At 34.4% G+C, this 15341-nt stretch overlaps 1 protein-coding gene across 2 annotated transcripts in view; it reads left to right on the forward strand.

Moving 5' to 3' along the window:
* Nucleotides 1–15341, forward strand: part of LOC117106087 (centromere protein F-like) — a 46816-nt gene that overhangs the window by 25345 nt on the left and 6130 nt on the right. For both annotated transcript variants that reach the window (XM_033247425.1, XM_033247424.1), the window contains exons 7-13: nucleotides 1384–2906; nucleotides 3104–3231; nucleotides 3365–8013; nucleotides 9350–9598; nucleotides 12773–12937; nucleotides 13180–13428; nucleotides 13864–14028. In XM_033247425.1, the coding sequence (XP_033103316.1) occupies nucleotides 1384–2906; nucleotides 3104–3231; nucleotides 3365–8013; nucleotides 9350–9598; nucleotides 12773–12937; nucleotides 13180–13428; nucleotides 13864–14028 (7128 nt within the window). The remainder of the gene's footprint in view (nucleotides 1–1383; nucleotides 2907–3103; nucleotides 3232–3364; nucleotides 8014–9349; nucleotides 9599–12772; nucleotides 12938–13179; nucleotides 13429–13863; nucleotides 14029–15341) is intronic.

A 15341-nucleotide genomic window follows, 5' to 3' on the forward strand; every position in this document is an offset into this window, starting at 1 on the left:
TGTATCGCTGTTGGCTAGGATAGGCCTACAGGCTCGGCCTAGCCTAGGCCTAGGTGTCAAAAAAGAGTCGGGAACCGGGGGAAGAGGGGTGTCGGGCCTACTCAGGCAATTTGCCAAATGAAACGATGATGTTCAAATAAATGTACATAATAATTTTAAACAGAGGTATTTATATAGCAAGGCTTGGTCCACGATATCATGGCCGCAGATGCCCTAGCTAGCAGCACCAGATAATGTGTTTTTTCCTACCCGAAATCCACCCTGACAAGGCTAGGCCTAGCCTAGGCTAAGCCTAAGAGGCCCCTTTTTTCACTATCCTTTGATTTACCTAATTTTATGCTGCGACTATTCATTCCTCATTTATTGTATGTGTATAAATAGGCCTTCATAAAACATTTAATTACTCACTTGTTTTAATAATAATTATTGAACAAACAATGCTCGATCGCGGATGCGATGAAAATTGCAACCCCCAACAAAAAAATTACCAGCAGTTTGCCAAACAATCCGGTTATTTGATTTGTCAATATTAGGGTAGTCGCCAGTACGCCAAATTCAGATTGGGTTTTTGTCGCGGAAGCTATCACAACGCCGATTTAGCCAGTAAGGTTTGTGAGCATGCGCAGCTGTCTGTTATGCTTTATTAGTTCGTAGTAGACTGGCCGCGTAGTCAAAACGAAAAATGCCTACTTATCAGACCATGTCCGTCACTCTTGAAATGGCAAGTTAGTATGAATTTTTACACGCGGCATTGAATCAATTGAAGAATCGCAATCGCACCTGAATATTTAAATTCATCTCGCGTGCTTTATTATTGAGGGTGCTATTTATTAATTAATCTCAAAATAATCTAGTGCAAAACGTTATCCAGGTTAAACGTAAGAACCGGTTTTTCTTTTTTTTTTAACATAAAATAATACAAGTGGCATACAAATACTAAATGTTACAATAGTACACAAACTGAACACAATTCATACCATTATTGGATACTTATTTATCTATATAATTATATTACATCTAGGCCTATATGAAATAGTTGCCTCCTTGTTTCAAAATTTATGGATCCACCCCTGGTTTGACAAAAACTTTTAACACCAGTTTCAAACACAATTTTTTTTTCATATTGTACTACTGTATTTTTGTATTTGCTGTATAGAGCAAAAAGAGTGTCACAAGGCAAAAATTAAAACAATCGGTTGTATTGCCCATCTTCAACCAAACAAAAGTTGTTTATGATCAGGCAACCTATAGTTTGTGATTGTACAATTTGTAAATTAATTTTATGGAAAACAAGGAATATAACTGAAAAGATTTGCTTTTAGTTACTAATTATATTCTAACAGCAACTACCATAACACACTTTATAAATATTTATATTTGCAGCTTGCTGAATCTGAAAGAAAATTGAAACTCATTGCACAAGAAATGGAGTGCCAGCGACATAATTTTGAGGCTGTTAGGCAATCTCTTGATCAGAAACTTAAGGAGAAGGAAAAATCACATAAAATGGAAGTTTCAGAGCAAGTACAGGCCAACATTCTTATGGAAAAGCAATTGAATGAAACAAAAAACAAGATGCAACAAGAAGTGAATCACTTGACAAATGAGCGCAACAATTTACAGACTCAACTTGAAAGAATGCAAAGTAAGAGTACAAAAGCTGAACTTGAGGTTAATGACCTTAAGCTAAAGGTTAATGTCTCAGAGCAAAGTATGCGATCACATGAAATAACAGAAACTCAACTGAACAAGAAGATTTCAGAAATCACAAAGGAGAAAGATATGTTGGCTTCCAGATTGGAGCAGAGTACTTTCAAGTTGACTAATCTAGAAGATCAGCTCAAGAAAGTGAAGCAAGAACTTTCACAAAATGAAGGAACCATCAATAACCTACAAAGGAAAGAATCTGAGAAGGAAGCAGCCATGGCATCAATGGGAGTTAAGTATGATGGCAAAATCAAAGAATTGAGTAACATGCTAGAAAATCTGAAAATACAGTGTGCTGATCTTCAGAATAAATTGTCATCTGCTGAAGATATCATGAAGAAACGTGAATGCGAAGTTAGTAAGGTAAATGTAAAGTTGGACTCTCTTAAGATGGAGAAGGAAGTTATGACAGAGCAAATGCAGAAGAAAGAAAAGGAAGATAGCTCATTACAAGAATCATTGTCTTCTTTAAAACAAAGTCACCAAGATTTACTAAATACAGTTAAAAGAGAAAAAGAAGCAGCTAAAAAGTTAGAAAATATGGTAGAAGAAAAGGATGTTAAACTTGCAGAGTTAGAAATATCTTCATCTGAAATGGCTAAAAATATTTCCAATTTGAAGAGACAAGAAGGGGAGCTCAAGCAAGAGTGCCAGTGCATGTTAAATGCACTTATGAAAGAGAAAGAGACTGTCAAGAAGTTCCAGATTCAAGTAGAAGAATATGAGAGTAAAGCTTCAGAGCTTAAAGAATGTATTTCCAGTGGAATTGAAAGGGCTAGCCAGCTGCAGAAGCAAGAAGAATCTCTGAAACAACAATATGAAGAAACATTAAGAATGTATAATATGGAAAAAGAAGAAATTAAAGGGTGTAAACTTACTTTAGAAGAGAAGGACAACAAGATCACAGAACTCGCAGCATCAATTGAAAATGAATTACTGAAGGTTTGTAGTCTACAAAAGCAAGAAGCAGATCATCTTGCCAGTATTGAAGCACTGAAAGCAACTGTTGTATCTCATGTTTCTGAAATTTCTACATTAGAATCTAAGAACAAAAAATTGTGTGAGCTTGCGGATGCAAAGAGCACTGAAGTAAGGGATTTGACTGACAGGTTACAGGTGATATCTTCTGAAGCAGAACATTTTAGAGCAAGATTGGAGACTGCACAGGTAGAACTCCAAGATGTTTCAAAAAACAAAAGGTAAGACCATAAATATGCTACTTTTAATAATGTGCCAAAACAATTCCGCCATAGGTTTCTACCATTATGTAAAATTTTAGTAGTGGTTTTAAAAATGGTTATGAGTTTATTGCTAGGCTCATTAATTTAAAAAATAACTGTATTTAACTGAACTGCAATCTCTAAAATATAATTAAATATTGAAATTGCTTACACAGTGCTATGGATGATACATGTGAAAATCTTAAGTGTCTACTTATCGGAAAAGACGAGAAGCTTGAGAAATTGGATGCAGATTTGACAACAAGGAAGAAACTCTGTCAAGAACTTGAACAAAAAATGCATGGTAAGAATTACTACGTACCAACATGTTAGTTTAGCAGGGGACAAAATGTTTCTGTAGTTCATGTGTCTCAGTGTGATTCTTCACTGAAATGCTCAGTTGAACTGTTTATAATAGTAATTCATTGCCATTTCAGAAGTAATATCATTAGGCAAGGAGAAGGAAGCAGAATTGTTGGAAGCAAAATCAAGGTCAGATGAATCTCTTAGAAAACTTTCTGAAGAAGTTGAAGTCCATATTAAATCAGCACTGGAAAGCCAGCAGAAATTGGAGGAAGCAGTGTCAAATGTTGAGCACATTAGTGGACTTCTTGTTGAGAGGGACCAGCAAATAGGCAACTTGGATGATGAAATCAAGAATCTAAAAACTGAAGCTTTGGCTGCTTGTCAGAGAGAAGCAAAAGTAAGAGAGTTATTAGCTGAAACATCTAAAGAACATGATTCTCTAAAATTACAAAATGAAGAAGTAGGTGTAAAGATAATGGCTGCAAAAAAAGAAATCGAAGCTAAAGAGGAAGAGTTGCTTCTAAAGGATATTGAAGTCCAGCAATTACAAGATGTTATGTTAAATAATAAGAAAGAATTTGAAGAGCTAACAGCCAAACTTGAAGAGGTCCATCAACACAACACAATGGTGGTTGAGGAAAAAGAAACCAAGATTCAGTTATTGTCTACTGAATGCAGTGAAGTATCCTGTGAGCTCAAGAACATGGGTGAGGCATTACAGAAATTGGAAATAATAACAAAGGATACTATACAAGAAAATGAAAACCTTAAGGATAAGGTGGCTGGACTTGAAGTAGTAGTTAATGCTAAAATGATGGTCATAAAAAAGCAATCTGCAGAGATGCTTGAACTCCAGGAGCAAATTGAGAATGTGTCTTCTACATATGAAAAAACAGTTGCAGACTTCAAAACAACCAACGAATATTTGACTAATGAGAGTGAACAAATAAAAGAGATAATTCACAACAAAGAAGATGAGATTACGAAATTAAAGTCCTCATTTGAGCAAACATCCAATTATTTGGAAGACACAAAAGCAGAATTGTCTACAAAAGTAACAGAGTTTGAAGGGTTAAAGAAAAATATGGAGATGATTAAGGAGCAATTAGTCCAAAGCAAAGATACCATTTCATCAAAGGAGAAGGAAAAAGAACTACTGCAAGCAAATATTCAGGACTATGAGAAGAGAATTGATGAAATTTCTGTCAAGATGAATGCTGAAATTAGTCAGCTGGAACAAGAAATGTGTGTCTTAGAAAGCAAGCTGGTTAAATCTACTGATTTAGTTCAAGACAAAGAAGATGAGTTACAGCGTCTACAAATGGAAAAAGAAGTTTTGTGTAATGAAAGTCAAGCATTACAAGGATCACTTGATATTTTGCAAATGGATATGGAAGACATAACTGATACTGTTGAAGCACTCCAAGAAAAGAATCAGCAAATTACTGAAGCCTTTGATGCCAAAAACGATGTCATCAAGAAAAATGAGTCAGAATTTGCAAGTATCAAAAAAAGCTTGGAAGAAAAAATAATCAATCTGTCAGATCAATATGATAATGCCACTAAACATGTATCCTCTCTAAAGGAAATGCTTGAGAAATCATCCAATATTGTAAATGCCAAAGAGGAAGAAATTTTTGGTCTCAATCAACAGAATAGTACATTAAAGGAAGAGAAGGAAAAAATGCAAGGCCACCTAGATCTTATTCAAATGGACCTAGAAGATAAAGAAAGCAACTCAAAAGCCTTGTTAGAAAAGGTTGAGGAACTTGAGAGTGCATTACAGACACACAAAACACTGCTCCTGAAAAAGGAAGAAGCCATTGGTATTGTTAAAATAGATATGGATATAATGTCTAGAAAAAAGGATGAAGAGGTTTTAGGTTTTGAAGGAAAACTTTCAGAGAAAGAGTGCTATATTGAGGAGTTAACGTCAGGTCTAAGAGAACAGGAACATGAATTAATGATTCTGAGGCAAAAAGAAGCTGACCTTAACAGCATCCTCGCAAAAAAGGAATGTGAAGTACATTCTTTGGAACTTGAAGTCAAGAAACACAATGAGGAAAAAGATGAAATTATGGATTCATTGAGCGGAAAGAAACAAAACATAGCTGATTTAAAAAATGAGATATTCAGCATGAAAGAAAATCAAAGTCAGACAATAGAAACATTTAAGGAAGAAATGCTACAAAAAGAAATATATATATATGAAAAGGAAGAAAAAATACAACTACTTGAATCTGAGTTGAAGGGTCTCAATTCTTTATCAACAGAACTAGAGGAGAAATTAGAGTCTGAAAGACAAATCTTGCAGCAAGATGTTGAGCTAAGCGAAATTACCATTCAGAAGCAAAAGAATTCAATGGAAGCATTAGAACACCAAGTTGAAGAATTGAGGAATAAGGTAGAAGTGGAGAAATTGCACTTTTCAACAACAATTGCAGAGAAAAATTCTTGCTATGAAAAGATGGAATCTTTTCTCAAAGGGGAAATTGAACAGCTTCAAAGACGACTGGCTGATTTACTTGAGGAAAATCAACAAGCTATTGATGTTGAAATGCAGAATGTAAAGGCATTACAGACAAATTTAGAAGAAAACATTGAATGCTTAAATAGAGAAAAAGATAGAGCAAATACATTAGAAAGTAGCACACAACAGACAATGGCTGAAATGGAATCAAGGATGGCTGAATGCAATTCAATCATTAAAGAAAATCAAAACAATATTCTATCACTTGAAAAAGAAGTTACAGAGCTGAATGACAAGCTAATTATCGCTTACCAAACAATTGAGAATCATAAACAAGAAAAGAATGACCAAGTAGAAAGCATGATGAAAGCTGACAAAGAAGTTAAACAAATACGATCGGAAATGGAGCTCAACATATCAATGCTTAGTTCAGAATTACAACAAACATCAACAAAACTGCGTGAGATAGAAGAGAATCTTGAAGAAGTCATTAAGGAAAAACTTAAAATTAAAAATGATTTAAGTCAAGCTCTTAGTAAAAACATTAGAGATTCTGAAATAGCAACAAGTGAAAAAGAGTCCTTGCAAACCCAGTTAGAGTCTGTAGAAAAAGAATGTGATGAATTAAAAGTTCAACAAGAATCGATGAAAAATGACAAGGACAGTTTGTTGAAAGCTAAGAAAGATTTATGCCTTCACTTGAAAACAGCAGACAGTTCACTGGAAGATCTGTTATTAGCCAAAAATGAAACAGAATTAAAGTGTCAAGGGTTGTTGGAAGATAAGGAAAAGTTAAGCTTAGAAATAAGGGCCCTGAAAGCAGTAATTTCTGATTTGCAATCAGAACTGGCTATAAAGGAACGGCACCACTGTGACTCAATCTTCTCCATAGAGAGTGAAGTAAAAGCCCTGAATCTTGAAAAATTGTTACTTCAAGAATCTATATCTGTATTGAAGACAGAACACTTAGATGCTGTTAATAAAATACAGGGGACATTTAAACATATGAAAGAACATTCAACAATGTTAGAAATGCATCTAAAAGAGGAAATAGAAGATAAAGAGTCTAAAATAAACTCTTACACAGATAAGATAAACAATCTTACCAAAACTATTGAAATTAAAGAAGCAGAAATGATATTGAGTGCTGAACAACTGAATGAGAATTCCACTGATTTAGAACAAGTTATTAAGGATCAAAAAGATAAGATAGAACAACTTAAGGAGAATGTTGAGGAACTAACATCCAATTTGGCACTTGAGAAAATGTCAGCGTCTGAGAGCATAACAGAAGTACGTTTGCATTCTGAAAAAATTGTGACATCTTTGAAAACTGAAATCAGACAACTAGAACAACAATTAGTGGCTTTACGAGAAGAGCATCAACATGTTTTAGATGCAGAATTGTTGAAAATAGAAGCTATTGAACTCAAATTGCAAGAAACAGCACAGTGTATGAACAGAGAAAAAGACAGAGCAAATGAAATAGAAATTAATTCACAACAAACAACAGCAGGACTTGAAAGCAACATTTCTGAATGTAATTTAGTAATTAAAGACAGTGAAACCAAGATTGCATCACTGGAAACAGAAGTTGCAGAGTTGAGTGATAAGTTGCATATGGCATTACAAAGAACTGAAGATCTCCAAAAAGAAAAGCATGTTGAAGTTGCAAGTTTGAGGAAAGCTGACCAAGAAATGAAGCAAAAACAAGCAGAACTTGAACAACACATCTCCAAACTGAATGCAGATTCAGAAGTGCTGGCCAAAAAACTGAAAGTAAAAGAGGAAAAACTAGAAGAAGCTATAATGGAAAAAGATAAAATAGAAAACAATTTAAAAGCATTGATGAATGAAACATCAATAGCACTTGAAACTGCATTGACAGATAAAGAATTGATTCAGTCTAAATTTGAAGAAATTGAGAAAGAAAGGGATAATTTGAAAGAAAATTTGGAAAGAGTTTTAGAAGATCATGAGGCAGTTATCATGGCAAAAGAAGAGTTGGATTACCAGGCTAAAACTGCCATAGAAGAAGTTGAAGTACTGAATGGCATAAAGAAAGAGCTGGAAGCTAAAAATCAAATCATTTTGGAAGATGGGGAAAATATGAAATCTAAAATTGTCTCATTAGAAGAAAGAATAAAAGAATTTGAAGAAGAGTTGCAGAACACAGAACAGAAGCAAATAGACCTGTTGCAAGAAAATGCTGGTAGATTTGAAGAAGACATTCGCCTACTGAGGGAGGTTAACTCCAGTAGTCAGTCAAAGATTGAAGAAATGGAGAAAGATAGACTTACTCATGAACAGGTAGGTTTTTGATGTATTTAGTTACAAATATCAATGTAAAAATGAAATTTTATAATGTAGAAGCACAAAAAAACCATACTATAATGTGTATAGGTGAGATTCCTTAATTACATACCAAATACCAGTTTGACAATCAAATTACATTTATTTATTCATTTAATACTATATACACTATTTTCAAAATATCCATTATAATAAAAAACAATCAACCTCATCTACTTAAAGCTCTCTCCACACTATCAAATTTTATGTGCTGTGTACAAATAAATGTGATATGCCCCTATTTGGGTATAGTATGACATTATCATGGCCATATATGGCCACGTCAGGTAAATTGTTATGCTGCATTGGGGCCAAATTTGGCCTATGAGCTGCCTGTTATGAACTAAGGAGCTAGAGGTCTAAAAAATGCTTAAAATAATTTGGTTTTTTTGCGAAGGTAAATTCAGCTAGTCTCTAGCGCAGTAGACCACGCTGCTGCACTGTCGGTTCGTGGTAGGCCTGGCCGCCGTCAGCCTATCGGTGCTCAGTGGCAGGGGATATCTAGGTATTGGAAACTGACACCTGATCAAATTTTTCAATTTACGAACACCCCTGGGTACCAAGTGTTACATAAAGTGGACGTTTTACTGTAATATTCAATTCACACGTACACCAAATGTAAGATGTAACACAAAAGATCTCCCTAGTTAGGTCAATCGTTTTCACACTTACATTCTCAAACCATGTAACATATCGGAAGAAATATCGCAAACCATTAAATTGAAGGATAGATACGCCTATGTACAATATCAAATCGTTTATATAGTACTATATAGAGATCTATCACAAACAGATCTCAAACAGCGCTAGTCCCTAGGCGTCTTCAGGTGAAGATGAGCTAGGCGTAAAGGCAAGCGTATGCCCGATTCTGTCGCTGTCTTGCTTTGGCCAACTTCGCTAGCCTGATTCATTGCCTTACCGGGGTTGCTGTAATATGCGTCAAGCAGTCTAGATAATACATTTTTCTGCCGTTGTTCTTTTTTTTAATACTAATGAAACTTGATTTTGGTCCATTTAGAATTCGGGTGCATTTGTTTTGCCACATTTATTGTGTCGCGGGGAGCTTCCTCTAGCCAAAAAAATCTATTGAGCATGCGCTGTAACAAATCGTAGTCTTTACAGCCACTTCAAATTACAAGTTGTTACAAAATATTACGAGATTTCACAAGGGACTTTACCGAGATTGTGGCATTCACACACAGCTATCCTTGCTAAAAGTTTTACCAACTTGTTACATGTGTATGTGGGAATTGGGTAAAAGTGACAATTTTAAATGTACTTTTCTGTTTTTTAGGTGGAGAAGAAATTAAAACTCGTTGAAGAACATGTTGCCAATTTAGAAGGGATCCAGGTTAGTTTGGAATCTGAACTTGAATCCTTGAAGTCACAGAAGACTGTCCTTGAGGAAGAGAATAGGCAGCTTGAAAACTCAGTAGAAGAGATACAGAAAGATTCTGAAAACCAAGTACAGAGCATTAATGAAGCTTTACAGATGGCAAATTCCAAAGTACAGCAAACTTCAGATGCGTTAGAAGGTCAAAAGGTGATTTATACAGTTTTTTCTTGATCATTTCTTAATATTTAACAGTAACTTCATCAATTGTTTTAGATTTACTGTATACAGTAGATCCTCGTTTTTACGTACCTTGGTTATACGAACCCTCAGTCAAAACCCCAAAATACTCAATACAAATGGCCTTTCCAGGGCCACCATAATGTTAAAAGAGATTAATGTTGTTTCTGTCTGTATAAAGTCAAACTCGCCTAAGTCGAAAAATTGTCAATGACGAAATTATTTTCATGTCACTTCATCTTTCCTATATTTATAATGGTTAATATTTGCTCTAACTCAAATAAATTTAAGTTGAGTATTAAAAAACGAAAGTCGAACATATTTCATGCCAAATTGATCGTTTGCCAATAATTGTTAGTCTGTAAGTTGAAGTCAAAATCTTGACTGTTTGCCGCTTTACCAACATCACTGTGAATGTCAACAAGTGACTCATGCATTTGTCAATGCAGAAATTCTCTGAGTTCGGCAGCCTCAGCAATTTTTTATTACCTAGGCCAATATAGTATAAACTACGATTTTCCCGAACGCTCGACCTTAATACATAGTTATCTACAGATTGTGATTTTGTTAATTTCTCTATTAAAATCAATATATTGCTGGTGAAAGAATGGTCGTACTTGTATTAATTTAATAGTGTAGTATAATACATATGTTTTACATAAGAAAATCGCCGAATAAATTTTGTTTTAGCGTTCGTTTTATGGTTATCTTGGGCATGGGAAATATCACTTTCGTAAAAGCTACGATCGTATCATCACAGGCTGCTTCAAAACTGCCCATGCATGTCCATGTGCATGCCCAGAATGATCTATCAGGAATTTTCCACACAACATGTACAGTACTTGTCAGATACTCTTTGTTGTCAGTAGTTAAGTCACGATGCGATAGTGATTGCGTTTAAACGGACGGTAGTATTAGGCCTACAATATGTTGAATTTTGTTGTTTTTAGATAATAAACAACATTTTAAATATGATAATAATACTGTAAAATGAAGACAAATAATGGATTTAGATAAGCATTACGATCTACGCGGCCCACGTGGCTTCAATTGGGCGATGTTTTAGGCCCTTGGCTGGCTGCCGTCATTCCTACCTAGGCCTAGCCTACAAAATGACTAGGCGAGAAAGACAAGACGATTGTACACAAATCATACGTATTGCATGCCTATTAGAAATAGTTATTGTACAAACAAATCTGTTTTATGAACCACCATTTTCCTTGGTTTGATGACGTACATGAAATTTAGTGTCTGCTATAGCCTGTTTCAGTCAAAGTTTTTGAGTTTCCAAGCAGTTTTTGAAGCAAAGAAGTCTACCTAGGTCGGAAAAAAATTGCTGTCCTGTAGCAATTCTGGCTCGGCAATATGGTCGGCAATTGCCGACGTGAAATTCATGGGCTGATTTACTAGTGTTTACATTGCATAGCGCTACTTTGTGTAGTTTATTTTACATGCAACTCAATTCACATTCCTCACTATTGTTAAGACGTGGTAAAGTCGACAAGCGACTAATGTTTAACCACTGTTTCAGGTTTTGTTTTTTTTTTATACAGTAAATTAAATTGTTTTGTAAGATACGTACAGTAATTGTAAAATAAATGTCTTATGGAAGTTAGGTATAGGGAATAAACCGTCATATAAAACAAATGCTATTTTTATCTTCATCCCGATCTTCGTTGCATACAAACTATCTGCAGAGCAACGCCTGCTCTCTTGCGGTGCAGTGAGAAGCAAGCATGTGCATGAGTAGTGGGCGATTTTTGAACGGTCCATTTTGCTGCGGGGTATACACATCTGGTTCACTTACAATTAATACACGTGTTGAAATATGTATAATAGACTTTCACCTAGTAAGTATTGGTTTGGTCTTCGGGATTTTCCAACTGAATTTATTGTATTTAAAAGGTGTTCGCTTGATGGCCATTCAAAAATCAGTTATTAAATGTTAGTTTATCAAATATAAATATGATTAAGCTTTAATTTAAGTATTGACTGATTCCTGTATACTGTATTCAAAAGAATGGTATAAAAGCAGTTAACAAAACATTTAAATACACTCTAATAATTGAAGAATTAATGTAATATATTGTTATTCTGAAGAATACTGCTTTTAAGGTAGGTTTAGGTAGCCTAAGCCTTTACTTCTGCACTAGGCCAAATGTGCAGTCAACCTTGTGCATGTACCGTCAGTGTGTGTTAATTTGTTTCGGTCTCCGTAAGGCCCAACTCTACTGTTGGTGCACAAAATAATTTCTTTCCTACTTAGTTTCGTGTGAAAAACTTGTCTGATCGAATTGTCCGAAGTTTACTAAAGCTGGGTAGGCATAATTTTGTACACGACCGCTAATTGTTTGTCTCATCCAGTGCATGCTGTTTTAGTTTGTCTCAGCACGCCCAGACAACACCGCATCTCTCTTGTTTAAAATAGCCATGAAGGGGCATTCCCAAGTTATACCTTTGTCCTATAGGTAATCTTACAATATTTTCATGTTTTTAGTTAGTTAAAAGATATAAAGTGATAACTTTTACACATGGTAAAGTGATGAATGAAAACTCTAAACACATGGTTTTATTTGTAGACCTAGGCTACATAATCTATTCGGTATATTAAAAACCAATTTGTTTTGTCATAAGCCTAGGTAACATCGTATGTTCACAACATAGTTTATTGAGTTTTACATATGTATTAGGTCAAAGTTTACCATTAATTTAACCCAACCTTGAACTTACACATCCCTGGATTTAGGTATGCCTTCTGGTCTCGCACCGTACATAAAATCAAGGTTCTATTGTATTTTCAATCTTTTCGGTATATTGCAAAGTATTTTTTTTTTTTATTGTAACTAATTTGATTATAACTTGATATTTAGAACTTAAAATAATTTACCAATATGTGCTATCAATTCAATTAAAAATTTAAATTGTACTGATTACAAAATCAAACACTTTGTATTTTTGTTCATGATAATGAAATATTTTTTGTTTGTTTATGAAATTAAGTAATTTGTTTTGTTTTTCATATGTAATATACATAATTTGTAATGTAAAACCTATTCAGCTATGTTCAACTGTGGTTCTACCATTCTGTATGCTATTTCGTTTTTTACTGAAATAATCAATACATTATTGTTTTCCAATATTTAGGTGCTTGTTGACTTAAAACAACAAGAGAAACAAGAATTAGAAAAAGAGTTGAATGACATTCAGAAGGAATTTGATGACTTTAAAGAATCACATAAGGTACAGATTGAGACATACGAACAGAAGTTAGGAAGTGAAGAGGCAAATGCAGAAAAAGAGTTAAAAAAGGTTGGAGTTGATATTATCATAGAATTACAAATTTTGCATACAAAGGAGAGCTAAATATTATTGTTTTTAATTTGTTTTAAATACATAAAAAATTACTTTTGTACTCACAGGCCAGATTAAATTTTTCTGTGGGTTGCCTATTAAGAACCAGGAAGCTAGAGGTTCTGTGTATTATAGAATTACTGTGTTCTAAGTAACAAAACATAATAAACACAATTTTACCTACCTTTTTTGTCTTTCAGGTGGAGAAAAAGTTAAACATTGTTGAAGATCATGTTGCCAATTTAGAAGGGATCCAGGTTAGCTTGGAATCTGAACTTGAATCCTTGAAGTCACAGAAGACTGTCCTTGAGGAAGAGAACAGGCAGCTTGAAAACTTAGTAGAAGAGATGCAAACAGATTCTAAAAACCAAGTACAGAGCGTTAATGAAGCTTTACAGATGGCAAATTCCAAAGTAGAGCAAACTTCAGATGCAGTAGAAGCTCAAAAGGTGATTTATGCTATTTTTTCTTGATCATTTATTAATATTTCACAGTTACTTCATCCATTCAGTAGATTTACAGTATATTTATTCTCAGTCTTTTCAGTATATTACAAAGTAATTTTTTTAATTGTGACTTATTTGTTAATAATATTATAACTTTATAATATATAGAACTTATAATGATTTAGCAATTATGCTATTCATTCAATTGAAATTTGGAAATTATGATTACAAAATCAAACACTCATTGTAATTTTTCCTTGTAATTTTGTTTATGATAATGAAATGAATATTTTATGTTTGTTCATGAAATTGAGTACTGTATTTTGTTTTGTTTTTCATATTTGTAATGTAAAAACCTGTTCAGCTCTGTACTACCATTCTGTATGTTATTTTGTTTTTACTGATATAATAAATTAATTATTGTTATCCACTATTTAGGTACTTGTTGGCTTAAAACAACAGGAGAAACAAGAATTAAAAAAAGAGTTGAATGACATTCATAAGGAATTTGATGACTTTAAAGAATCACATAAGGTACAGATTGAGACTTACGAACGGAAGCTAGAAAGTGAAGAGGCAAATGCAGAAAAAGAGTTGAAAAAGGTAGAATTTGAGACAACAGACATTACAAAATATTAATGTACAATGCAGTACAATAGATACCTTTATTATATATGGTACTGGCTTAGAGGCTTATGTGATTGCAAATACAGTAATACAATATAATAATACAATAATACAATATTTTTGGATGAAGAGGCTTATAGAAAATATATTTATTTAGGTGCTATATAAATATAAGCCTGGAGGAATTAGTTTACAAGGAGATACAACCAGCTAGGATCAAAGGTACAGCCCTCTTTGCAGCGATCGCGAGTATCTTACTATTACGTAACATACTTGACAACAGGATAAGCTGGAATCGACAATCGCACATGCGCCGGTAGCTCTTATGATCATAGCAAACAAACCACTTGCCAAGCTTAGCAACATACCGCAAGAGACATCGTGAATTAAATATGGATGAAATGACTAAATAATCTTGATTTCTATGAAATAGAAGATGAGTTGTACCATGAAATTCCCAAGGAATTAGAGCCGGCATACAAACTAGATGACCAAGAAAATTTTGATGTTTTTAAGTGACATGTAATTTGTGTTTTTTAAGAGAGTTTGGAAGTGTATTATAAATTAGGCCTCTAGGCTAGGACTATGTAGGCCCAACACACACAACACCGGCAAGCTAGGCCTATCCATTCTCTCTCGATCTCTAGCTAGGCCAGTCTAACCTCTAGGCTAGATGGCCTAGGCTAGTGTATGTTAGGCCTCGGTCTTCCTCAGACCTGCCAACCCCTAGGCCATGAAAATCTTGAGATTTTCCAAAAAATGTGGAGGTTTCCAGAATTAACCAAAATATGATGTAATTTACTAAAAAGACACATAAAAACAAATCATAGTGGTATAAAATCAATGGTACATAATTACTGCAAAACAACTTATTAAATTGCTGCTTGTCTGTCGCGGCGAATACATTGAATAATAACGATCTAATTAATCATTTATGCATAAATAGTATTTTGCGGAGGGAACCTGTAAAATCAGTGAAATCGGGTGAAAATTACATTCGATCGGGAGAACTGGAGATTTGTTTAGATATCGGGTGACACCCGGCAGGATCGGGTGAGTTGGCAGGTCTGCTTCCTAATCTTGTGTAATTAAACAGTTCCAATAATAACAGTGTTCAAAGTAAGGCTTGTCCCCTTGTCCCAGCCAACCAAAATGTCCCACGGACAACCAGAACTATAGGGCAACTTGTCCGTGGGACAACTAAAAAATTTTGGACCCAAACCTCACCTCAAGTAATCGTTTTTTGCCTCCCGAACTTTACTGCATTGTTGTCACAGGCGCGGCCATTT

The sequence above is a fragment of the Anneissia japonica genome, unplaced genomic scaffold, assembly GCF_011630105.1.
Source record: "Anneissia japonica isolate Jap-2015-1 unplaced genomic scaffold, ASM1163010v1 scaffold287879_len466271_cov187, whole genome shotgun sequence".
NCBI lineage: Eukaryota > Metazoa > Echinodermata > Crinoidea > Comatulida > Comatulidae > Anneissia > Anneissia japonica.